The following is a 26692-nucleotide window of genomic DNA, read 5'->3' as shown; positions in this document are numbered from 1 at the left end:
AAGACCGGCCTATCCCGACCGAAGTCGGGACGATACAGCCAATGTATAGACACGTTTTTGTGAGGCCTGAGGCTCAAGCCTGGCTTCGCTCTTTGGCTTAAGCCAAAGTGGCCCCCGCAAAAACAGTACTCGAGCCGTACTGACGAATGTAAACAAACAGCCCGGTCAGCTGATGACGGAAAGCAGCATGGCAGATATTGGAGAATCAGATATTTTCGATCTAAACAGTAGTTCTTCCCTCCAGATGGGAACTTTTCCGTTGTTTGCAGAGACACAAGAGTCTGCGGCTGTTGTGTCCACTCTTGTAGAGGAATACATGGGCCAGGTCACTGCGTTGTCGTCTTTAATAGCAACAGGCACTAGGTACATAAAGCAGCTGTGTTAACCACTGGAAAGATGAAGGGCATTATATAGGGAAAGCTTTAAATTCACAAACTTGGGGTGCTTGTTGAGAACCCTAGGAACAAGGTACTCTCAGTGACAGTGTATGGGAAAGTAGACAGAACTCTTATTGATATTATGGTATAGTGGTAGCAAGCTTAATAAAGCTGGAGATAACACATTTGTGACCATCATGTTTGTAATGTGGTCAAAAAAGTTATGTTGTTGATGGTAGAAAACAACTGGAATCATGGACTGGTTAGGTTTTGATATTCGTAAGATCCAACACATATCAAAAGTTTGGTGAGTAAAAGTCTGATAATAGGTTATTGCTTCATTTTACGTACTTATTAGGCTTGGCAGCGCCAGTAAATTTACAGCCATTGTTTTACTATTAAGGAAAATCAAACTTCCATAATTGTCTGAAGCAGATTGTATAAGGTGAACATGCCCAACACAAGTATCTCCACATTTTTACCTCCCACTTCCCATCTACACATTGAAAAAAAAAAATGTATTACTGGTTAGATCATGTCAGGAGTATGAGTTTAAGGCGGTTTTTGATAAGCGTCTGTTTGTGACTAGGTAGCTGAGAGGAGGCTTCATAGGCCAATAGTTTTCTTGGCAGCAGGTAATGAGTTTGTCAAATATTTTGGTAAGGACGATGATGAGCCTAGGCAGCTGACTATATGTTGGTTGGATAAAATTTGAATGTAGGATCATCCAGACAAGAGTTTGGCATGCCTTATTCAGTTTGGTAGAAGAGGAGCTAAGTACATCATGCAGATGTTGCGCCTGCCAGATTTATATATATATTTTTATATCTATTTTTTTCTTTTTGGTGCAGATGATTGGCCATTTAAGTATTAAGTTGGCCAACAAACTGGATGAGTGCATGTCTGGTTCATTCAGGTGTGCATGCAACAGGCAGCACTCCCTGTATGTTGCATGAACTGTACCTTCACTATGAACTCTATCAGTGCATACTTTCAGGGGAAAGGAATTATCAGGATGATATTCATTTGTGATAACAAAGTATTGAATGTTTGGGGAATTTCTGCCATAGGGTCACATTGCCTTGTGATTATTGGGTATCTGGTAGTGCTCATTTCTGACAAGTTTTAGAATCGCACAACCAGAGATTCTTAGAAACATAAGTTTACCAAATAAGTTCTGGGCCAATGTAGACCATTTTTCATTCTATGCACTTTGCTTCCAAATGAATAATACTTGCATTAGGTTGAGTTGGGTTGGGTTAGGTTAGGTTAGGTGGTTAGGTTACATTAGGTTGGGTTGGGTTAGGGTAAGTAGTAGGCCCACAGTACATAGTTTTTCATCAAACCTGACCGTTTCCTATGGTTTTGGGTGTGATTCTGTCCATACTTTATAATTACATTATGTTCCTTTGGGTTGGTGCAGAGAATCACATGGAAAGCAGAAAGGCTTCAGTGATCACCTGGATCAGAAAGATCTTGATTTCTTCAGAAATATGCGAGTCACCAAGGAAACCTTTACTCTTCTTTATTTTGTACAGGAGCAGTACAGACCAGTGTTCAGTGGAGGGACTCCACCTGTTCATTAAAATGTTCTCTCCATCTGTTCACTTTTTCTCCCTTCTCCACTAGTAATCTAACATTTTTATCTTTCACACCCCAACTAACTTCGTTGGCACCCTGTGTAGCTCTCTTTACCTCTTTCCAGAACAGTTTCTTACATTCCCTCCACTTTGCACTCAAATTCCTCCCAAATTCCACATCCACTCTCTTCTTACTCTCTCTTACTAATCTTTTCACTTCTCCTCTCTACATATAACTCTCTCGTCCGCCTCTCAGCTTCTTCGACGCCCCTGTTCCTCATCCACTCATTATATGCTTTCTTCTGCAAGAATTCATTGGCATTAAAAGTGTTCTTAGATCTGTATGAAAAAAAAAAGGAGATGCATGGATAAAAAATATTCAGGAATATATGAAGGAAATCAGCGTAAGAAATACTAACCAACTGGACAATTTAAAAAAGGATGAAATAAAGAAGAAGGTAAATGCATAAGAAAAAAAAGAAAATGTTGGAGAGAAGAACTGACAAACAAATCCTCAATTATATTTTATAAAGAGAAAAAATTAGACATTAAGGAAGAAAACTTTATGAAAACACACAGGGTTCTATACTGCTGCACAGATGTTGCTCTAACACTTTAAAATTAAACTGGAGAGCAAGGTATATTGGTGGAAATACGTATTGTGAATTATGTAACAAAACAAGAAGAAACTCTTGAACATTTCTTTAAAAATTGTAATGCATTAAAAGATATAAGAAGTAAATATGAGATAGAAGAAGGCAATTTAGAGAACATACTGTTAAAACATATCCAAAAGAAGATGCAGATAAAAAATTCTACCACTACAAGAAATACCTCTGTGAAGTATGGAACACTAGAAAACGTATTTTAAAACATTAAAAAAAAAAAAAAAAAACTAGACAACGAACAGCCCAGTGCTGATCCAAAAGCAATACCGAGTGAACACCATCTGATCTGATCTGCACCACAAACGAGCTGTCCAATTCACTCTAGCTACACATGTTCTTCTCTCACGTGCATCAACTGTAAATTCTAGCATATCTGTATATCAAAATCAATCGGTGCAAGCCACATACTCGTGGCATATTGAAAAAAAAAGTGAGAACAGCACATATAACACAATGGAAGACGCCATCTTTGTTTACCTATGACGTCACACTCCCGGGCTCGAGCTACCTCAAGCCAGCTCCAGGGGTGGATCGACTTGGCTTGCGTGTGGCTCAAGCGCGGCTAGAGTCCGGTTTGAGCCTGGGCACCGCAAAAACGGTTATGGACGTTTGGCTTAAGCCTGGCTCAAGCCAGGCTCAAGCCTGGGCCTCACAAAAACGCGCCTTATCTCTACCAAGTGGCTTAGGCTGTCTAGTAGAGATTGTATGTAGGGTGAGAAGTGCTTGTTAGGGTAATTGTTGTGTTGGAGTGGCTTTGGATGTGTGTCTAGTCTGTGAACCAAGTGTAATCTGGCCGCGCAAGCCGACTGGGTGCAAGCATACTTCATAGTAAGCGACAATGGTTCAACCACAGCACCCCTGGTGTCCGCCAATGCAGTACGTGGCCGGGTGAACACTCCCAAAGTTTATTACCCTGGCGGGGCGCGAACCTTGGCTCACCCGTGTACGAAACGCACACTTTAACACTGTACCACAGAGGCTCCTATCTATCTATCTATCTATCTATCTATATATATATATATATATATATATATATATATATATATATATATATATATATATATATACTTATTTAAGCAAGGAAGAAGGAACCAAAGGCTGAGCCCACAAAACGTTCCTTTCAAGAAAAAAAAAATACAAAAGAGAGCCAAATTCAAGATCCAGTCATTTTGAGATGCCTGGACACCCTGCGTTTGAAAGACTGGAGATCATAAGAAGTAGGAAATACAGACAGAGGGAGACAGTACCAGAGTTGACCTGTTGCATAAATGAAGGACTGGGAGTAACAGTTAACTCTTGCATTAGAGAGTTGGACAGAAATGGGATGAGAGTTTATTGCTAGAGGTATGCTACATGCCCGTCATAGAAATGGAGGAATGCAATCAGTCAGTTCAGAGGAGTAGTGACCATTGAAGTAGCGATAGAAAACAGATAAAGAGACAACAGTGCAGCGAAGAGACAGAAGTTGAAAGAAGCCAGTAAAAGGAGGTGAGTTGATGAGATGAATAGCGTTTGACTCCATCCTATTGAGAAGAGCTCTATGTGGGGAGCCTCCCCACACATGAGAGTTGTACTCCAAACAAGGGCGAATAAAAAATCGTAAATAAAGTCAACAACTGTGCAGTGGTAAAGAAGGCACGGAGTCGGCTTAGCACACGTAATTTCTTGGAGGCAGATTTTACAAGAGATGCAATATGATCTTTCCAAGATAAGTCCCGTGTGAAGAAGACCCCAAGCATTTTCAAGGATGATGCAGGATTGAGCTGGATATTATTAAACATTAGTGGGTACTCCTGTGGAAGATTTTGATGGATTGATAAGTGTAAAAACTGAGTCTTTGATGCTTAAAAAACAAGATTATTTTTATCCCAGTCAGAGATACCAGCCAAGTCAGACATTAGGTGTGCCATAGCCTCATCCCTTGTTTGTTTAAGTAACTACTGAAACGGACGTTGCGCAAACCAAACTGAGAGGTGAAGTGTGGAATCGTCAGCGTACGAGTGGATAGGATTGGATGTGCAGCTTAGAAGATCATTGATGAATAATAGAAAGAGAGTTGGTGATAAGACAGAGCCTGAGGAACACCACTGTTGACAGATCCAGGAGAAGAACGGTGGCCGCCTACAACAGCAGCTAGAGAACGACCAGAAAGGAATCTATAGATGAAGGCAGACAGAACGATAGAAACCGTAAGAGGGCAGTTTGAAAATTAAAGATTTATGGCAGACTCGATCAATAGCCATTGAGATGTCAAGTGCAATGGCAAAGCTTTCGTCAAACCTCCCGAAAGGAGGATGACCAGGAATTTGAAAGGTGGGTGAGAAGATCGGCAGTGGAGTGTCCCTGACGGAACCCATACTAATGATCAGAAAGAAAGTTGTAATAGGAACGATGCTTTAATTTTTGTGTGTTAAGAATAGACTCCAAAACTTTTGAGACACAACAGGATTTTAAAACAATTGGACGATAGTTTGAGAGTTTTGGAATGGTCACCCCTCTTTGGGACTGGCTGCATGACAGCAAACTTCCAGCAAGAAGGAAATGTGCATGTTGAAATACAAAGGCGAAAGAGTTTACCTTGAGGATATATATATATATATATATATATATATATATATATATATATATATATATATATATATATATATAATGTGGTGTCTAGGAATCTAATAGGAAGATTGTTGGATGTGAGAGTTCTGAGAGGGGAGGGTGGAGGTATGTCTGACCACTACCTGGTGGAGGGAAAGTTAAGAGTAGGTACGAGATGGGTGAGAGCTAGGAGGGTTAGGTGTGGCAGGGAGGTTTTGAATGTGAGTGAGTTGGATAAAAGAGAGAAAAAGATAGAGTATCAAGAGAAATTGAAAGATGAGTGGAACGCAGTGAAAGATCGGGAAAATGGCAGTGTGGAGGAAGAATGGCAGTTGTTTAAGAGTGCTGTGGTGGGGCATGCAGAAGAGGTGTATGGTGTGAGACGTGTGGGTGGTGGTGTAAGAAAAGGAAGTGAATGGTGGTGTGAGGAAGTAAGTATGGCTGTGGCTGAGAAGAGACATGCATATGAAGTGTGGCTGCAGAGGAAGGATGAGATGCCACATGAAAGGTAGCCTATAAGGCAAAAAGGAATAGGGCGAGAAGGGCTGTGCATGATGCTAAAGTGGCATCAGATGAGAGGTGGGGTAGGCGGCTGACAGAGAATTTCCAACAGAATAAGAAAATGTTTTGGAAGGAGGTGAAAAGGGTGCAAAAGGGAGAGTCTGGGAAGGAAGAACGAGTAAAAGCAGAGGATGGAAGAATGTTAATTAAGATGGATGCAGTAAGGAAGAGATGGGCAGAGTATTTTGAAAGATTGTTAAATGTAGAGGAGGAAAGGGTGGCTGAGATTGTGGCGGATGGAAGGGTGCAATGAATAAATGTGTTGGGGGAGTTGAATGATTCTTTGATCATGAAGGAGGAAGTGGAGAAGGCAGTAAAGGAGATGAAAACAGGGAAAGCTGCAGGTATGGATGGGTGTGCTGTGGAATGCCTGAAGGGTGGTGGAATGACTATTGTTGACTGGTTAGTAAGATTGTTGAATGTGTGCTTTGTGAAAGGTATGGTGCCAATTGACTGGGCAAGTGCTTGTGTGCTCCCGTTGTATAAAGGCAAGGGTGATAAGTATGAATGTACTAGCTTTAGGGGTATAAGTCTCTTGAGGTTGTAGTTAAGGTGTATGGTGGAGTGTTAATTATGAGAGTTCGAGAGGGTACAGAGAGAGTGATTGGTGATGACCAGTGTGGCTTTAGGAGAGGGAGGGGATGCGTGGATCAGGTGTATTCTGTGAGACAAGTGTGTGAAAAGTAATTAGCGAAAGGCAAGGATGTGTTTTGGGCATTTATGGATTTAGAGATAGCGTATAATAGAACTGATAGGGAGGCTTTGTGGACTGGTTTAAGATTGTAGGGACTTGATGGTAGGTTACTAAAAGGGGTGAAAAGTTTTTATGTAAATAGTTGAGCGTGTGTAAGAGTGGGAACCGCTGTGAGTGACTGGTTTTCCATGAGAGTGGGGCTGCAACAGGGGTGTGTGATGTCGCCTTGGTTGTTTAATATTTACATGGATGGTGTTGTAAGGGAGGTGAATGGAATAGTTTTAGGTGGAGGCCTGAGTCTGGTGAATGTTGATGGTGGAGAGTGGAATCTGAAGCAGCTGCTCTTTACAGATGATACTGCACTGGTGGCTGATTCAGAGGAGAGATTGAGACAGTTGGTAGAGGAGTTTGGAAGGGTGTGTGAAAGGAGGAAATTGAAAGTCTATGAGAATAAGAGTAAAGTGATGAAGTGTACAAGGTTGGTAGATGGTAGGGGGATGAATATAGTTTTGAATGGCGAGTTGCTTGAGGAGGTAGAGTGTTTTAAATATCTAGGGTCACATGTTGCTGTGGATGGAAGAATACATGCAGAAGCGAAGTTTAGAATAAATGAAGTAGGAAAGGTGCTGGGAGGAATGAAAAAGTGTTTAGATGTCGTTCGCTTAGAATGGATGTAAAGAGAAGGCTGTATGAGGGTGTTGTGGTACCGACTGCGTTACTTGGGGCTCAAACATGGAATATGGGTGTAGCAAAGAGGAAAAGTTTGAATGTAATGGAGATGAGGTGTCTGAGGAGTATGTGTGGAGTGACGCGTATGGATCGAGTGCGAAATGATGAAGTGCGAAGGAGAACTGGAGTTGTTCGGGAGATGGCTGGTAGAGTTGAGCAGAGGGTGTTGCGATGGTTTGGGGATATGGAGAGAATGGATAATGAGCGATTGGTGAAAAAGATAACTAGATCTGATGTGAGAGGTGTAAGGCTGAGAGGAAGACCACGAATAGGATGGATGGACAGTGTGAAGAGAGCGCTGGATGCTAGAGGGATGCTGTTGAGCAAGGAAGATTGGCTGTGCCTGACAGAAATAAATGGAAAGAAATTGTGAGTGAATAAGTGATGACGCAGCCCTGAGGGGATATTCTCCCGCATTTGGTCTGATCAGCTAGTCAGGTCAGGTGTGGGTAAGGGGATGGGTCGGTTATGATGTGGCAGGGGTAAACCAGTTCTGCTGTCGGGACCTGCTGCGGATGTCACTGATTGCATTGCGCAGTTGACCCTTGTGCGGTGTGGTGCGGTGAGGATCTGTCCGTTCTCCTCTTTGGGGCTAAGATGCGAATGAATGTGTTTGAATGGATGAGTAAATGGGGAGTGTGTCATCCTGTCTCAGCTACCTCCCTTTCCTTGGGGGAAGCAGCCTAGGTATATAGATAGATAGACTAGCAAGGGTAACTGGCGTTGCCCAGGTAAAACCTATGATCGTGCGAATACCAGCATGGCCACATCCCTTTTGGGAGAGGAACACCGAGCTCCCATTTTACCAACTGAAACTCTGTTCTTCCTTCGAACTGCTTCCCGATGGATAATATACTCTGCATGGTCGTATTCCTACCATGGACCTATTTTACCACTTCCCACCCACCCACCAGCCCTGCGCAAATTGCACATCCACCCCACCCACCCACACGCCCAATCAATCCACCCATCCAACCCACTGAAGCCAATAACAATATGGTTGTAGAAGTTAAAAATTCTACGGAAAGTGGCAACCATGTTCTCACCATGTCAACACTGTTACTCCTAATTAGTCCTAATCTTGGTCATCAGGGGCACAACTTTAGCAACTGTAGTGTATACAGTTAAATTCGTCGTAAAGATTTACACTTGTTAGAGCTGATGAAATAGTTCTGTAATTATGCATCCCTCTTATATCCATGGAGGACAGAGTGACAGACAGATTTTGACGTGAGTCTGAAATTTTTCTAAGTGAGTTCCAGTTAGTTCCAGTTTTGTCATTTGAATCATCAGTCAGTGCGAATAACCTTCACAAGTTCCAGTTATATTAGTCATCAATAAACCTGAATTATGCTTTCCAAGCCCAGTGCTCAAATTTATAAATAAGCTTCTGCTCAGTATCCTCTGCTCCGATGCTCCGAAAAGCGTCGTTATACACACCAGAAAGCATCTAGTTCCAATCTGAACCAACAGAGGGACACTAAGAAAAGTTACCTTTTTGCAGTTTTGCCAAAGATTATCATAATTTTAGCAACTATAACGTACACATCGAAATTCACCGCAAAAAGTTACAACTGTTAAGGGATTCTAGAGAGTTACATTCGTATATGCATCCTTCTCGGTTTCCATAAAAAGTAGACTAACTGACATTCTCTTATATATATATATATATTATATATATATCATCGGCAGTTTGTCTGTCCACTGCAGGACCGGCCTATCCCGACCGAAGTGGGGACGATACAGCCAATGTATCTCTACCAAGTGGCTTAGGCTGCCTAGTAGAGATTGTATGTAGGGTAAGAAGTGCTTATAAGTGTCATTGTAGTGTTGAAGTGGCTTTGGATGTGTGTGTAGTCTGTGAACCAAGTGTAATCGGCCCGTGCAAACCGACTGGGTGCAAGCATACTTTATAGTATGCGACACTGGTTCAACCACAGCACCCCTTGTGTCCGCCAATGCAGCACGTGGCCTGAAGAATGCTCCCAAAGTTTATTATCCTGGCGGGGCGCGAACCCTCGTTCTTCAGTGTACGAAAACGCACACTTTACCACTGTACCAGAGAGGCTCCATATACATATATATATATATATATATATATATATATATATATATAGATATATATATATATATGTATATATATATATTTTACATAGCCTATGATTTCATCATCCTTTGTGTAATTCTAACGTACAGTATGCTGCATGTTTGATCACGAGCGTGTTCTACCTCACTCCCCCCTTCTACCGTTATAGTAGAGTAAGTCGTTCTTTCTGTTGTTCAGAGCAGGAGTGTCAACTCTTTGTCCCCTCTGGCTTCATTTGCGCGTCCTTCTTACAAGTTGTATCAAGCTCTGCTGGCCCCTATATAATGAGCTCAGTCTCTGCATTGTTGCCACTTAGATCTACTCCTCATTTTGTTCACATCTCTGTCCTCCCCTGTACTGTTGTTATTATTGTGAGTGCTCAGGAAGTCTCCAACCATCTAGCAGCTGTGTAATTTGAGTATGGGTGTTGTTGCATTTTTTCTTGGGCCTAGTGGGGTTTTTGTGATTGATGTAAAGTTTCATGTCAGCCATTGTTCATAATATTTCGTATCTGTAATAATATATCTTCCATTCACTGAGTATTATCTGGTATTTTCATTTTATCAGGGCTGACATAGATAAATTTACTCATGCTAATTTCGTGTTAATAGAGGCTATTGCAGTTAGTCATATATTTAACCTGTTTTTTGCCTTTACATTATCCTTATGAGTCCTGAATGTTTAGTTGTTAGTTTGAGCATTAAACTTTAACTTGTAATTTTACCTAACTCTTTTGTTTTGAACCTGGAACTTTGCGGGACAGTTTTCTCTGTTCCGTAACATAAATTTGACGACCTCTTATCAGGATATTCAGGATATTATCATAAGGATATTGCTTGATATTTTGTGACTGTGTTTTATTCATGATGTCTACTATTACTACGCTTGATGAAGCCAAAGATTTTTCGTCAAATGTGCAAACAGTGTGTGATGTAGAAAACAGAACAAAGAATGAACTTAAGCTTGTTGCTCAACAATTGGGAATTGCTGTTCGCTCTTATCATTCTAAAGATCAAATTGTTGACATGATTAATGAAAGCTTGTTTAATGTAACTCCTCCAAATGAGGAAACGCAGATTGAATTAGCTAAGTTACAGCTAGCCCTGCAGGAGGCTCGTGCTAAGGAGGCTGAATTTCAGGCAAGAGCTAAGGAGGCTGAGGCACAAGTTGAAATTCCTCGGATTCAGGCAGACCATGAGTATCGCATGAAACAAGGTGGAACTGGATCATCTAGCTCTGATGATTTTGATGTGGCTAAAAATGTTAAACTTGTCCCTCCTTTTAATGAATCTGATTTAACAAAGTATTTTCAGTTGTTTGAGAGGGTAGCTACAGGTTTTAATTGGCCAAAAAAGTATTGGCCAGTACTCCTTCAAATTGTTCTCACCGGTAAAGCTCAAGTAACTTATGCATCTTTGCCTCAGGATCAATGTGATAATTATGATGTAGTTAAGAGCTTGATTCTTAAGGCCTATGAGCTTGTTCCTGAAGCCTATAGAGTAAAATTTAGGACAACTTACAAGCAAGATAAGCAATCCCATGTTGAGTATGCAAAAATCAAAGATGATCTGTTAGAGCAGTGGTTAAATTCTAAGAATGTGGATTCTGATTTCGGTAAATTTAAGCAGATGATTTTGCTGGAGGACTTCAAAAGGTGTATAAATACTGTAAAGATGTAAGCCTATATCTTGATGAGAAAAGAATAGATAATTTGTCTGATGCTGCAGTTTTAGCTGATGAATATGTTCTCACTCACAAGAGATATTCTAAAGAAAAAAGGAAAGCTGAGACTCAGTACGTTGCCTCTACTCAGAGTACAGGTAACAGGAAAGAGAATAAAGATGATGTTTCTCAGGATGTAAATACCAGCTTCACCTCTAGATTTCAGAAAAGTAAATGTACTTATTGTAGTAAGCTTGGTCATACTACGGAGAAATGTTTCAGGAGACAGCGTGATGTGAACAAAAAGGAGTCTTTAAATATTCAGTCAATTGGTCTAGTGTCCACCCTTGAGAGTTCCCAGAATTCTTTAACTGAGTTAACTGAACCTGCTTTGAAGGGTAAATTAAATTCTCATGATGGAGCTCCTCTTTTGAGCAGTGACGTGGGTGACACTCTCAAGAGTTCATGTGCTAATTTCCTGTCTGAAGGTTTTGTCAGTCCTCTGGACAGTAATGATAGGAAATCAGTTAAAATATATCGTGATACAGGTGCTTGCCAATCCCTTATGCTGACCAGTGTTCTAGGCTCTAATGTTAATTCCTCTGATGAAACTGTAAACTTACAAGGCGTAGGGAATAATTACTTCTCTGTCCCTCTGTGCAGAGTGAATTTAGAGTCTGGTTTTGTTAATGGTTCCGTTATGGTTGGGTTGGTTGAGACACTCCCAATGTTAGGTGTAACTTTCTTACTTGGAAATGATATTGGTGGAAGTCAAGTGTGTCCAGCTCCTCAGTTGTCTGGTGAGCCAGTGGCTGCGACCCAGGATTGTGATGTCCCTGATGTGTTCCCTGCATGTGCTGTCACTAGGGCTAAGTCTAAAGTTACTGGTGACTTAGAGGATAATGATGATGATAATGTTATCCTAGCTGACACTTTTCTTGCTAATTTGGACCACTCACCAGACGAGGCAGTACCCCGTAGTGTTGATAATTTGTCTCGTCAAGAGTTGGTTGAGTTGCAGGTTGCTGACCCTGAGTTGAAAGGTCTAGCTAACTCTGCTTGCAGTGAGGAAGAGTCAGCCGGTGCTTCTACTTGTTATTATATAAAGTCAGGAGTACTTATGAGGAAGTGGAGACCCCCAACAGCATCAGCCGACTGTGAATGGGAGGTTGTACATCAAGTTGTCATCCCTCGTGTTTGTAGGCAAGATATCATTAGAGTGGCTCATGATTCCAGTTTGGCAGGACACCTTGGAGTGAGGAAGACTGTGGCACGCATTTTGAAACACTTCTACTGGCCAGGTATCTTCAGAGATGTTTCCTGGTATTGTAAGTCTTGTCACACCTGTCAAGTTGTGGGGAAGTGTAATCAGACCGAAAAGGTTGCACCTCTAGTTCCCATTCCTCCTTTTGAGGCACCATTCACCCGTGTGTTGGTGGATATTGTGGGTCCTCTTCCTAAGACTTCTTCAGGATTTTCTTATGTGTTGACCCTGATTGATATGGCTACTCGTTATCCTGAAGCCATTCCACTTAGAAATATCTCAGCAAAGAACGTGGTTAAGGAAATGCTAGGGTTCTTCACAAAGTTTGGTCTGCCCAAGGAGGTACAGTCAGACCGTGGAAGTAATTTCATGTCAAATGTTTTCAAGCAGTCTCTGAAAGAGTTGGGCATCACCCAGATCACGTCATCAGCTTACCATCCCCAGACCCAAGGAGCATTGGAGAGATATCATCAAACACTCAAATCGATGCTCAAGAAATACTGTTTGGAACATCAGAAAGACTGGGATAAAGGTCTTCCATTCGTTGTGTTTGCCGCAAGAGAATCTCCAAGTGAATCACTGGGCTTCTCACCTTTTGAACTACTGTTTGGCCATGAAGTAAGAGGACCCCTTAAGCTACTCAAAGAATACTGGCTGTCGGAGGAAGATGACGTCAACCTGCTGGAGTATGTGATGAAGTTCAAAGAACGGCTGTCCACTGCTTTGCAGCTGGCGAGAGAGAATTTAGGAGCTGCTCAGGAGAAGATGAAGACTTGGTATGATAAGAAGTCCAGGTTATGCCACTTTCAGCCAGGAGATCAGGTTTTGATTCTGCTACCGGTGCATGGGCAACCTCTTCAAGCCAAGTTTAGTGGTCCTTATTTCGTGGAGAAGAAACTCAGTGATGTCAACTATGTCATCGCCACACCAGATCGTAGAAAGAACAAGCAACTTTGTCACATCAACATGCTAAAGTTATATCACAGGCGGGACGAAAATAACCCAGTCTGCACTGTAGCTGTTCCACCCGAGTCTGCAAGTGAAGTTCTCCCATGCAGCATGAGCGTGAGTGATAGTTTGGGGAAGAATCCTGATATCATGAATGATCTCCAGACTAAGCTTTCTCATCTACCTCTCGAGGAAAGGCAGGAGTTTTCGGCATTACTGCAGGAGTACCCGCAAGTGTTCCATGCTACTCCAGGAAGAACCACTGTGTTGATGCATGATGTCGATGTTGGAGACGCAAAGCCAATTAAACTGCCTCCTTACCGTGTGAACCCAGTGAAAATTCCTCTCATCGAGAAGGAGCTTGGCTACCTGTTGGACCACAAGATGATTGAGCCCTGTCAGAGCGAGTGGAGTTCTCCTGTCACTCTAGTCCCTAAGCCAGGGGGGTCACAGCGGCTTTGCATTGACTACAGACGTGTTAATCAGATAACCAAAACAGACACTTACCCTCTCCCTCGTGTGGAAGATTGCATAGACAAGATCGGAAAGACTAGGTACATAAGTAAGTTTGATTTGTTAAAGGGATACTGGCAAGTACCTATGACTGAACGTGCTAGGGAGATCTCATGTTTTGTGACACTAGGAAAGACTTTTGCATGTTCTGTAATGCCATATGGTATGAAGAATGCACCAGCCACATTTCAGAAGCTCATGAATGTTGTAACAGAGGGTTTGGCAGGGTGTGTTGTTTATATTGATGATATATTAATCTTCAGTGACAACTGGAAAGATCACGTATGCCATGTCAGTAAATTTCTTGAGCGTTTGGTTCAGGCTAATCTTGTAGCTAATTTGTCAAAGTGTGAGTTTGGTCAAGCTAAAGTTCAATACCTTGGGTACGTAATTGGTGATGGCCATGTTGCACCACCAGCAGCTAAGGTTCAGGTTATAAGTGATCTTCCCAGGCCTAAAAGTAAGAAAGAGCTACAAAGATTTTTGGGAATGGTGGGTTATTAAAGGAGATTTGTTCTTAACTTTTCAATTCTTGTATCACCACTTACAGACCTACTGAAAAAGGGAGTTGAATTTGTATGGACCGATAACTGTGAATCCTCTTTCAACAAACTTTAAGTCAGTCAGTGCTCGGTACTCCAAATTTTGCTAAGCCTTTTAAGATGGCTGTTGATGCAAGTGATACAGGAGCTGGGGCTGCTTTGCTGCAAGAGGATGATCAGGGTGTTAAACACTCTGTATCTTATTACAGTAAGAAGTTCACTCCTCCTCAAAAGAACTAGTCAATTATTGAGAAAGAGCTTTTGGCCTTGATTTTGGGTTTACAGCATTTTTCATTTTATTTGTGTTCTGGTTTTGACCCCATAGTCATTTATACCGATCATAACCCACTGAAATTCCTTAGTAAGTTTAAAGATAAAAATCAGAGATTGACAAGATGGAGTCTACTTTTTCAGGAGTATTCATTAGACGTACAACATGTCAAGGGGAAAGAAAATGTTATTGCAGATTGCTTATCTAGACTTTAGACAGATTGTTTTAGAGTAATAAGAAATTTCCTTTGTAAATTTCTTTTTCTTTGTGGGGAGGTGTTACATAGCCTATGATTTCATCATCCTTTGTGTAATTCTAACGTACAGTATGCTGCATGTTTGATCACAAGCGTGTTCTACCTCACTCCCCCCTTCTACCGTTATAGTAGAGTAAGTCGTTCTTTCTGTTGTTCGGAGCAGGAGTGTCAACTCTTTGTCCCCTCTGGCTTCATTTGCGCGTCCTTCTTACAAGTTGTATCAAGCTCTGCCGGCCCCTATATAATGAGCTCAGTCTCTGCATTATTGCCACTTAGATCTACTCCTCATTTTGTTCACATCTCTCTCCTCCCCTGTACAGTTGTTATTATTGTGAGTGCTCAGGAAGTCTCCAACCATCTAGCAGCTGTGTAATTTGAGTATGGGTGTTGTTGCATTTTTTCTTGTACTGTGTAGCATGGGGTGTTGATTCTTGGGCCTAGTGGGGTTTTTGTGATTGATGTAAAGTTTCATGTCAGCCATTGTTCATAATATTTCGTATCTGTAATAATATATCTTGCATTCACTGAGTATTATCTGGTATTTTCATTTTATCAGGGCTGACTTAGATAAATTTACTCATGCTAATTTCGTGTTAATATAGGCTATTGCAGTTAGTCATATATTTAACCTGTTTTTTGCCATTACATTATCCTTATGAGTCCTGAATGTTTAGTTCTTAGTTTGAGCATTAAACTTTAACTTGTAATTTTACCTAACTCTTTTGTTTTGAACCTGGAACTTTGCGGGACAGTTTTCTCTTTTCCGTAATAATATATATATATATATATATATATATATATATATATATATATATATATATATATATATATACCTGTGTGTGTGTGTGTGTGTGTGTGTGTGTGTGTGTGTGTGTAGATCCCGGAAGTGATAACGAGTTGTATCTTGTTCATTTTATATGACCAAAAGTTCGCTTGAGTGAGTGTGTGTGGCCGGGGCATAGTTGATACCATGCGGACGTGACCAGAACGTAGATTAAGTTACCTAGTTGCTAAGTCATTCCAGTGAGTGAGTCAAGGTCCCAGTGCGTGAGTCAAGGTCCCAGTGTGGAGGTCAAGGTCGGCAGTGGAAGAGGACTGGCCCAGTGAACTATGTGCTCTGAGGGACGATTATGAAGAAACATGTTGGACTGGGACAAGGAGCTAAGTTTTGTGGATTTGATATTGGGATCATATACTTTTTTTTTTTTTTTTTTTAACAACTTGCCAACTAATTCAGGTTTAAACTGTAAAGCAAGTAGGTGGGGAAGATTTCTACCTTTTGATCTTGTTAATACACATTTCCTTCCACTTGAACTTTATTGTTTGTATAACCCTTGAGAACTGGTGGTATACGTGTAGAGCTTACCTAGTAATTTATTAATGTGTAACCTTAGAAGCATTTTGGGGGTCGGGAATTGCGAAGGTTGGGCTTGGGTTGGCCGAGTTGGAGACTGGTCCCGTCATTTTGGCATGCCACCACTCTTAACTTGATCACTTGATATGTAATAAACACAACCGAAGAGGCCGCTAGTGGGAGAGAGTCTCCGTCAATCTGAGTTCCCGACTGTTCCAGCACACAGTGGTCATCAATAGTGACTTGAATTTCTGCCCCTTTTGACCACATACAAGTCTGGATCGCAGAGGCGACTGTACATATATATATATATATATATATATATATATATATATATATATATATATATATATATATATATATATATATATATATATATATATATATATAATATAATATAATATATATATATATATATATATATATATATATATATAAAATAAGTCTGTGTGTGTGTGTGTGTGTGTGTGTGTGTGTGTGTGTGTGTGTGTGTAATAGACACAATCATTAACAATGCACTGATTATGAACTTTATACACTTTGTCATTTTTTTTTTGCTGCAAATAACCCTCACTTTAAGCTATTAATACTAAATATTACACTTTTCGCTAATGTATCTATGGTGGTCAGTGAGAAATTACTGATTAATATAAGAAACATGGTCACAAATAATAAGGAAATACATGAAAGCGCCGAAGAAACTTACCTTCATTCTGTGAACAACTGACAGAAAACAGTCACTGATAAATGCTGACAGCATGATGAGATCAAACTCCTCGGTTAAAAGATTTTGCATTTCTTCCTTTTCTAAGGCATCAGAACAGAACCCAGGCGCATTCTGCAGGAAGGTAAATGGGCCCGTCATTTTCCCCGCAAACAAGTAGGGAACGATACTCGAAAATATGTCCATGTCTGGCAGCACAACCTCTCGCACATTCTCACGCAGCTTTGATGACTGGTAAGCGGACACCAGTGTGATCTGCAAAATAACAACACAACTCAGTAATATCATCCATTATATGTGCATTTCAGACTTGAACCAACACATCTTTGATTACCCATCATTATAATGATCTCATTTTCCTATATTGCCCATTAATTCCAAAGGGTCACTGTGATTATTGCTTACATAATGCCATTCAGGGGCAGACAACTGATTATTATTATTGCCTTGCATGTCGCTTCTGATGACCAATAAAGATGTAAGGCCATAACATTGGAAAGGAAAAAAAATATTTGATATTAACTTTACTGTTGAGAAAAGATGGGCTGAATATCTATGCAGCCTTTATAACCTTTTCATGGCATTATTGCCATTTTACTTTTATCCATTAATGCTCTTCGCAAGCCATTTTATTAGGTTTAGGATAAGCTCTTTGGTTTCAAATGATTAGAAACTTCCTCTACTACCTCTGGTCTATCCTGTACTATACTGGTAGTATCCAGTACTGTGCATATATATATAACGCATCTTTTACTGTTTATTATGTTTATTTCTCGCACAGAAACCATCCTTGCTGAGAAATGTTGTTTAGTTAATTAAGAGCAAAGGGATGTCCAACACCCATTTCTTTGGAAAATGATATGGGCAACACCGCATAAATATTCCTGGATCCACCCCTGCATTCAGTAGTGTTCAAGGAATAATTAACTGGTTTACATCTACAACAGCGTCTATATGATCAAATACTGAGTGTCAAAATTTACCCTTCCTGTTTATAAACTGAACTGCATAATTATTTAACAAGCCAAGGATAGTGACTGATATTATAGTTATTGTTACTATTCTGTGTGGTCCAAATATAAGGCTCCTCTCCCACTCCAACAGAAGAGTTCTTGTGTTCCACTACAATGGACTGAGGAGGTAGTATGAGAATCTCTCTCTCTCTCTCTCTCTCTCTCTCTCTCTCTCTCTCTCTCTCTCTCTCTCTCTCTCTCTCTCTCTCGTGTGTGTGTGTGTGTGTGTGTGTGTGTGTGTGTGTGTGTGTGTGTGTGTGTGTGTGTGTGCTTACCTAGTTGTTCTTACCTAATTGTATCTTTACAGGAATGAGTCAAGCTCGTACTGTCCCGTATCTTAAACCATTTTCATCATACACCTCCTTATATTTGTGAATTGTTTTGGCACACACTATTTCATTCGGTAGTGCATTCCACTGATCAATTATTGTCCTATCTGGAAAACTGAATTTCCTTACGTCTTTATCGCCTCTCTTTTTATGCAGTTTTTTGCAGCGTCCTCTTGCTGATGCTTCCCCATAGGTTATATATTCAGTTATGTCAATTTTCTCCTTCCCTGATATGCATTTGTATACCTCTTTTCCTTCTCTCCCGTAGTGTTGGCGGATTCAGTTTTTCTAGTCTTTCTTGGTAGCTTAGATCCCTTAAGCTTGGTACCCATCTTGTAGTGGCCCTTTGAACTTTTTCAATCTTATCTGAGTGTTTTTTGAGATGAGGATTCCAGACTACTGATGCATACTCCAGGGTTGGTTTGATGAACGATGTTAGTATCTTTCTCAACATGACTTCATTTATGTATGTGAATGATATTCTCATATTTGCAGGCAGTGTATACATATTACGTACTGTACCTTCTCACTGATGTGGTCAGCCGGAGGTGGTCTGTTATTAATAATCACACCTAGGTCCTTCTCTATTTCTGATATGTGTAGGGTTTTGCTTCCTAACTTATAATCCCAAGTTGGTCTTTTCCCACTTTTACCAAACTTGATTACATGACACTTGTCCACACTGAATTCCATTTGGCATGTATTACTCCATTCATGAAGTTTATTTAATTCTTCTTGAAGCTCTTTACGTGAGACTGTATTAGTAATTCTTCTTTGTATTTTTGCATCACCAGCAAACATATTTAGACAGTTTTCATTTCCAATGTTACTATCAGTGTCATTTATAGACACCAAAAACATTAGTGGTGACAGCACTGAGCCCTGTGGAACTCCGCTAGTCACTTCCCTCCATGATGATTCCTTTCCCCTTAGTACTGTTCTCATTTCCCTTTTTCTGAGATAATCTTACATCCAACAGTACAGTTTGTCTCGGATTCCTCCTTGATGATACAGTTTCCAAGAAAGTCTTTGGTGCTGTACTCTATCAAATACCTTCTTGAAATCTAGATAGATACTGTCCACCCACCCTTCTCTTTTTTGTAATGTTTCTGCAACTCTTGTCATAGTAGCTTAATACATAAGTAGCACATGATTTTCCCGTTCTGAAACCAAATTGCCTTTCTATTCTCACTGTGTGTGTGTGTGTGTGTGTGTGTGTGTGTGTGTAATAAATCACCTGATTGCCATGGTCTGCCAGTGCGTTGATGATGCCCATAAAAAAGTTCTTGTGGCTCATTGACCCTATAGGACTAAGGAAGAGGATACGACCCGCCTGCACAGATGACACACACGTCACCGAAGCCACCAGCAGCAACCACACCCGCATCTGCAAACCACAATGTACAGTTAGGGAAGCTGGTGGTTAGGTGGTTTGCAAGGACGCACCTCCTAATACTGTTTCACGCAATGATTTTGCCTGGTGTTGATTATTGTAATGCAATATGGAATGGTGTACCAGGTATCTTCTGATTGATGAATTGTTACAACACCTGTTGCTACAATGCATATTGATGCTAATTTTCCTTTACGTCTGTTGATCAGTATTCATCACCTGATTGGTCGTTTTCGCATGTGGCTTCTAACTTATGTAATACTCGTAGATCACTTTTATCTACGAGACATACTTTGACCTCTGTTGAATCTTTTAAGGGGCAGCTGAAACTATATTTTCATGAAGCTGCTGTCTTGAAAGATGTGCTGTGATGGGTATTTACAGGGTTTAGTTATTGGCAGTTCTTCAGACGAAACATGTATTGTATATGAATAATGTCACAATACTTTTAAGTGTGAAGATATAAGCGTGTTTTGAATGCTAGTGAATTACACTGGAAGTACTGACGCTTTGGAGAAACAAAAGATCACGTTTTTTTACTATTACTACTACTACTACTACTACTATATTTATTATTATTATACAACACGCACTGGGATGTCATATAAACATCTCTGGTAAGAGCATCACATCAGTCCCAACTGGTGTTAGGCTGAATGAACATTCAAGTGTGACCATAGCAACAAAAGGTTGAACTGCACTGACGTCCAGAATGTGGCTGGAGTGAACATGAACACTTAGAAGCAGTTAACACTTGCCGCCGAGGCGCTGCGGATGGCCAGTCAGTGATAGTGCACCTTTGTGGAAAAACCTGTGAAATAAATTGTAGTTTTTTCTTCACTGTTGATTAATAGGACTCTGTGAAAGAAACTTACTCATAATTCACTATATTTTTAAGGAAAAAAAATCTTAACCCTCTCGTGCACGATAAGTTTCGGTAAGTTCTCCAGTGCACGATTTTATCCGCCTGGCCGCCTGGCCCGGCTGCCGGCGCGCGGCAAATAACTCGTATTCTCGCCTTATTTTCGCCACCCAAACATCAATATACTGCCATGAAACCTAGGTCATCTTATTCGTCGATGATTGTTCTAGCTGATAAGCAACACACACACACACACACACACACACACACACACACACACAAAAACAGGAAAACACGATTAAAACATTAGGAGGCCATGAATAAACATTTTGCTACATCAATTTTATTTCCCAACATCACCATTCGAATGTTTTCCATCATACAGGAAAATGTTATTAAAAGTTTTGATAGAAAATTTCATCAGCTTTCTAAAGAGACAAATCCGGTTGTGATACGACTTGTAGTTTTCGAGAAAATAGCTAAAAGCTGAAAGCCATTTTTGAATAAAAATGAGCTCTCATTCCGAACTTTCCCTGCACACCTTATGCTTTTATTGCATAATATTATGCAGAATTTCACGAGCTTTCTTATGAGTACAGATGGTTTCAATACGCCTCATAGTTTTCGAGTAAATCACCAAAAACGACTGGGAACTCACGTCCGTGCATCACTTTCGTGATGCGCACACAACATTTGCTATATTCCCGTCACGTAACAACGAATTCTTATCACAGATATTACATTGTTATGTCGTGTACATACGTAGAATTTACTAATCTATATCATGGTTCTTACAGGAAATCAATACGTCCAATAGTTTTCGAGTAATTGGCCGACAAAGTGAGATTACTCCTCCGAGCACTTTCGACTTTACTGCTAGCGAGGAAAAAAACAGTCAGTTCCCCCAACTTTTCCAACAGAAAATGCTCCCAAACGCTTCTATTCTGCAAATGAACATACGTAGAATTTACTGTCTTTATCATGGTTCTTACAGGAAATCGATACGTCCAATAGTTTTCGAGTAATTGGCCGACAAAGTGATGTTATTCCTTCCATCGTTTTCGACATTTACTGGAAGCGAGGAAAAAAACGAAGTCTGTTCCTCCGCCTTTTCCTACCAAAAATGCTCCCGAAGGTTTATATTCTGGTAATGAACATACATAGAATTTACTGCTCTTTATCATGGTTCTTACAGGAAGTCGATACGCCCAATAGTTTTTGAGTAATAGGACGGCAAAGCTAGATTACTCTTCTGGTCACTACCTACTTTTATCGCAAGCGAAAAAAGAACAGCGTTTTCTCCCCTTTTGCCTAAAGACCATGCTCCCAAAGCTTCTTTTTTTTTTTTTTTAATGTACAGACTATAATATCTTCCAAGGCTGTATTTTTATGGTTGTAACCTACTACACATGAACACTACTTTTTCCAAGTTACTGCTAAGGAAGCTGTACTTTCTGTCATATGTGTAATATGTAGGAGAAGACGGTAATTTGCCTGAAAATTATTGAGGCATTGATAATAGGTCAATATACATATCAACAAAATTCTGAGAACTCACTTCCTCCAGGGGTGTTGGTGGAGTTGTAGGACCTTCTGGGATTGGAAGATGAGGAGTTATGTAGTGTGTGTGAGTGTGTGTGTGAGTGAATGTGAGTGTGTGTGTGTGTGTGTGTGTGTGTGTGTGTGTGTGTGTGTGTGTGTGTGTGTGTGTGTCTTTGTTAGTGTGTGTGTGTGTTAGTGTGTGTGTGTGTGTGTGTGTGTTAGTGTGTGTGTGTGTGTGTGTGTGTGTGTGTGTGTGTGTGTGTGTGTGTGTGTACACTACACTAGGGAATACTTCGCTCTGCATGGAACCGTTCGAAGCAATCACCCACGCACAGTGCCACATCACAAACCGGACACATGTGTCTTGTGTCCCTCCTCATCTTCGCCAGGGAACACGTGGTGCACCGCAGCCTCCTCCGGTTGGGGATCCTCTCCCATCGGTGGCCCAGTGTGTTATCCAACCGCACTCTGTCGTTAATGAAACGACGATGCTTGATTGGATGTCCTCCTGGAGTTCCCCGGTCCTGTTGTCTTGGAGGTGCAGCTGCAGGCCCGGGCATGGCAGCAGCAGCAGGTTCTGACGGACCAGGAACTTGTGAAGGTTCTCTCAGCATCTGTGCTGGTCCTGCAGGCGATGATGGCGCTGACTCCTGTGCTGGCCCTCCTCCTGAAGATGGAGGTGTTGGTGCAGGAGCTGATGGTGATGGCACCTGTGCTGGCGCTGCAGCTGGTGCTGGTGCTGGATGTCCTGCTGGCCATCAGGTTGGAAGGTCAGGGGCATGGTGGATTACGTGCCCTGATGCAGGCCACTCTGCTTCATCAAAGTAGAGGAGCTTGTCCACCATCTACTCCACAAATTCGAGCAGACTGACTGACCCGCGTGAGCACTTCTTGTTCAGGACAAACACTTTGAAAATGGCCATGTGGATGAAATAGAAGGTGATCTTCTTGGTCCATTTCATGGTCCGCCACTGGATGGGGTAGTATTGGACCATCTGGTCAAAGTGGTTCACCCTACCATATGTCGATTGTAGTCATCCACCACGACGGGCTTGTCCACAGTCTTCTGGACATAGGTTGTCCTCCCATCAGGAGCCCTGGTCTTCCCTCGAACCTGTTTCTGGATGGTGCTTGTGCTGTGGAAGGTGGAGACCATGTTGACAATGTGCTTGTCCTTCCACAGGAACACCATCATGTTGTCCTTGTGCATCGCTGTCATGTCCCCCTCTGGCAGGATCTTGGTCCTTGTGATGTCCTGCAGCCATTTTAGTGCTCCTCTTGCCAGGCGTAGGGTCCCACACACGTAGGTTCCTGCACTCAAGAAACGTTCGCACAGGGATATGTGAGTTATAACAGTTGTCCATGTAAACTTTGTACCCCTGATCCTTCAGCGGTTCTACGAGGCACCACATGGTGGTCTCCAGGGCCCTCTTCTGCCCTATATACACCTCAAAATTCCAGATGTAACCCAAGGAAGCCTCAGCCAGGATATACAGCTTGATTGAATACTTTGAGGGCTTCATGGGGTTGTAAATGCGGATGCTTAGGTGCCCCTTCCACGGCAGTGATCCCTCGTCCAGGCTGAGGTGCTCCTCGGATAAGTAGGTGTTCTAGAACCACTGGAAGAGGTACTCCATCACCGTGCAAACCCTGATGAGCCAGTCGTGATTGTCCTGGGGTATCGCAAGTGAGATGAAGGCATGGAAGTGTTTCAGGATGGCGCTGAAACGCTTTCCACTCATCACTTGTGTGAACAGAGGGTAGTTGTGGAGGCGGTATCTCAGCCAGTATTGCCTGATGCTTGGCAGATTCATCACTCCCATGAAAAAGTACAGCCCCAGGAACTTGGCCATCTTCTCTTCATTGCAGATGAACCATGCGTCCAACACAGTCCCCAGGAATGACACGTAGCTGTTGGTCTTGTGAGTGAAATACGTCAACAACTCCCTGGTGAAGAACAGCTGGAGGAACTGGAGAGGAGTTGTTGGTGGATCCACCATCATTCCTGGGGATCCTGTGAAGGGCCCATTAGCTGGTGTGAAAGGGCTACTTCTCCACCCTGGATCCGTTGCGGCAACACCTCCTGCAGTGGTGGCAGTGGGTCGGCATACCGACACCCTTGAGCCTCTTCGGACACCCCTTGGCCACCCCCCAGTGCCGGGCCATGGACCACGCCGGCCTCGTCGAGGTGGTGAGGGTTCCGACGATGAGGACGACGAGACTGTCTCCTGGTGCTGGAAAATGTCAGGGGGGGGAGGGATGAATGCTGTCGGAAACAGCACCCTTGTCGACCGGGCAGGGGACGACGACACAGTCGTCTCCTGCACCAGTTGTGCCGCAGACACTGTGCCACGTGCAGGTGCTAGTGTCACGTAACTAGGCCCTGCTACCGGTGACATAGGCTCGGCCAAGGGGGAACTGGAGGCTTGAGGTGGAGAGACCGCGATGGCTGTAGGAGCAAGAGGTCCAAGCCAAGGCAATGCCTGTCGTCCAAGTGAAGACGATGGCTGGGCTGATAGTCCTCACACTGGTGGTAGTGGTGTCTGCTCCCGTCATGGTACAAGTGTGGGCATAGCCGCCCGAGGGGAATGCTCTTGGACATCGTCCCAGTCCACCTCACTTGAAACATCACTCAGCTCGTCATCTACCTCGCTCTTGGTCTCCTCCTTGAAGAGAACCTTTTGCCACTAATCAGAAGACAAACCTCTCTTCTCCATTGTGGCAAGCACTGACACAGAAAGTCAAGTATGAGCTTTTTTGGTTCTTAGCTGAAAAAGAAGAGATATTATTCACTGTCATGCAACACCTTCCATTGAGAGTAGGACTAAATAAGTCATGTTATATCTTTCTGTACGGCCAATTACTGCACCATTTACGAACATTTCAAATAAAGGATAACTTTTCAGTGTCTTTTCACAGTCTCATAACTGTCCACTGGCGTCCATGGGTGTGTGCCATATATATATATATATATATATATATATATATATATATATATATATATATAATATTTTTCGGCCTTCCTTCCCCTAAGTTTCACCACACACATGATATACTCCCTCATATATATATATATATATATATATATATATATATATATTCCCCTCCTTCCCCAAAAGTTCCCCCAACACATGATACAATATTTTCCACGAACACTCGTGGCACATATCACAAACATTTTAGATAAGAATCATAAATTTCAACAACTGTTTTAGCAAGGTACAGTACCTGTCCACTGACGTCCGTGGTTGCCAGGCATTGCAAGGTACAGTACCTGTCCACTGACGTCCCTTGTTCCTTGGCATCGTTACCTTTCCCAGCAAACATGCTGCTAAAGTATCGCTCACCTACACTATGCACCTAAACAAGCACTTGCGGCACACTTCACATATATTTTACATAAAGTATAAGTTATCACTAAATGTCAGGCCAAGGTACAGTACCTGTTCAATGACATCCGTCCTTCCTTGACATCGTTACCTTTCCCAGCACACCTGCCTCTAAAGTATTGCTCAAGTACGCTACGCACCTAAACAAACATTCGCGGCACAGTTCACGTATATTTTACATAAATTATAAGTTATCACAAAACGTCTGACCAAGGTACAGTACCTGTTCAATGACGTTCGTCATTTCTTGGCATCATTACCTTTCCCAGCACACCTGCCGCTAAAGTATCGCTCACCAACGCTACGCACCTAAACGAACACTCATGGCACAGTTTACGTATATTTTATGTAAAGTATAAGTTATCACTAAATGTCAGACCAAGGTACAGTACCTGTTCAATGACATCCGTCGTTCCTATGTGTCCCTATCTCCTAAGGACACCTGCCGCTAAGGTATTGCTAACCTACGCTACGGATCATAACTTATGCCGTCACGAGGATACATGGCACATTTCACTTACACTTCACACTATATCATACACAAATACATGACTACCACAATGATTTCACCCCAATCTCCGCAATTATTCCCTTCTTTACTACGGTTCAACGAGACTGTGATGCAGCATCCTTCGCCGGGAGAGTATGATGCATCGCTATTGTATTGGCACACACCACACTCCTTCACGAACACTCACAGCATGTTTGACGTATATTTCACACAATTCCATATGCATTTTCACTATCAGAATCACAATAATTCCATCACTAAACACCTCTAATTATCCCTTCCCAACTATAAAGCATACATGATGCCTGCCCCATTTCACACTATGGTTTATGGCATCCATAACGCTAACTTGTTCCATAATTTCACCAAGCCAGCCACAATATCTTTCACACAAAATACAGTTTAGGCATTGGCTTCGTTATATATGTATTTGTACTCATGCCATAGGGCCAAGGGGAGGGCGAGAGGTGAAATCCCGCTACAGTGAACATGCGTATTGCCTCTAAGCCTAACGAATGATAATGGGCACAATTCCTTTTTGTGACATATATCTATGTTTCATTGACAATATCACATACAAATATGCTCACAAATAATGGATTATCACACTGAGTCCATAGGAGCTTCAGCCCGGGCAGGAGGAGGAGAATTAGTAGGAGTTTTACCCCTTAACCGCAGGGCGTCACTTTCGTGACACTCGGACGCAATGGATCATACCACGGGGCGTCACTTTTGTGATTCTGTGTTATTTTGAATTTTCTGGGCTTCCAAGTGGTGGCTTGTATCATCTATCAGTACTGCCAATGTCCAACACTAGTCAGCACTCCAAATCTCA

General features: G+C 41.8%; 1 protein-coding gene across 1 annotated transcript in view; it reads right to left on the bottom strand.

The window, feature by feature from the left end:
• Positions 1–19547, bottom strand: part of LOC145401757 (UDP-glycosyltransferase UGT5-like) — an 82079-nt gene extending 62532 nt beyond the window's left edge. The window contains exons 1-2 of the mRNA XM_080273937.1: positions 19398–19547; positions 16801–17073 (exon numbers count right to left, since the gene is read on the bottom strand). Of these exons, the coding sequence (XP_080130063.1) occupies positions 16801–17073; positions 19398–19547 (423 nt within the window). The remainder of the gene's footprint in view (positions 1–16800; positions 17074–19397) is intronic.
• Between the last annotated feature and the right edge of the window lie 7145 nt (positions 19548–26692).

The sequence above is a fragment of the Coenobita brevimanus genome, chromosome 56 (assembly GCF_032717465.1).
Source record: "Coenobita brevimanus isolate Jiangsu-jjx chromosome 56, ASM3271746v2, whole genome shotgun sequence".
In the NCBI taxonomy this organism is placed as follows: domain Eukaryota; kingdom Metazoa; phylum Arthropoda; class Malacostraca; order Decapoda; family Coenobitidae; genus Coenobita; species Coenobita brevimanus.
The sequence above is the reverse complement of the archived record's forward strand: the minus strand, read 5'-3'. Positions and strand labels throughout refer to the sequence as shown.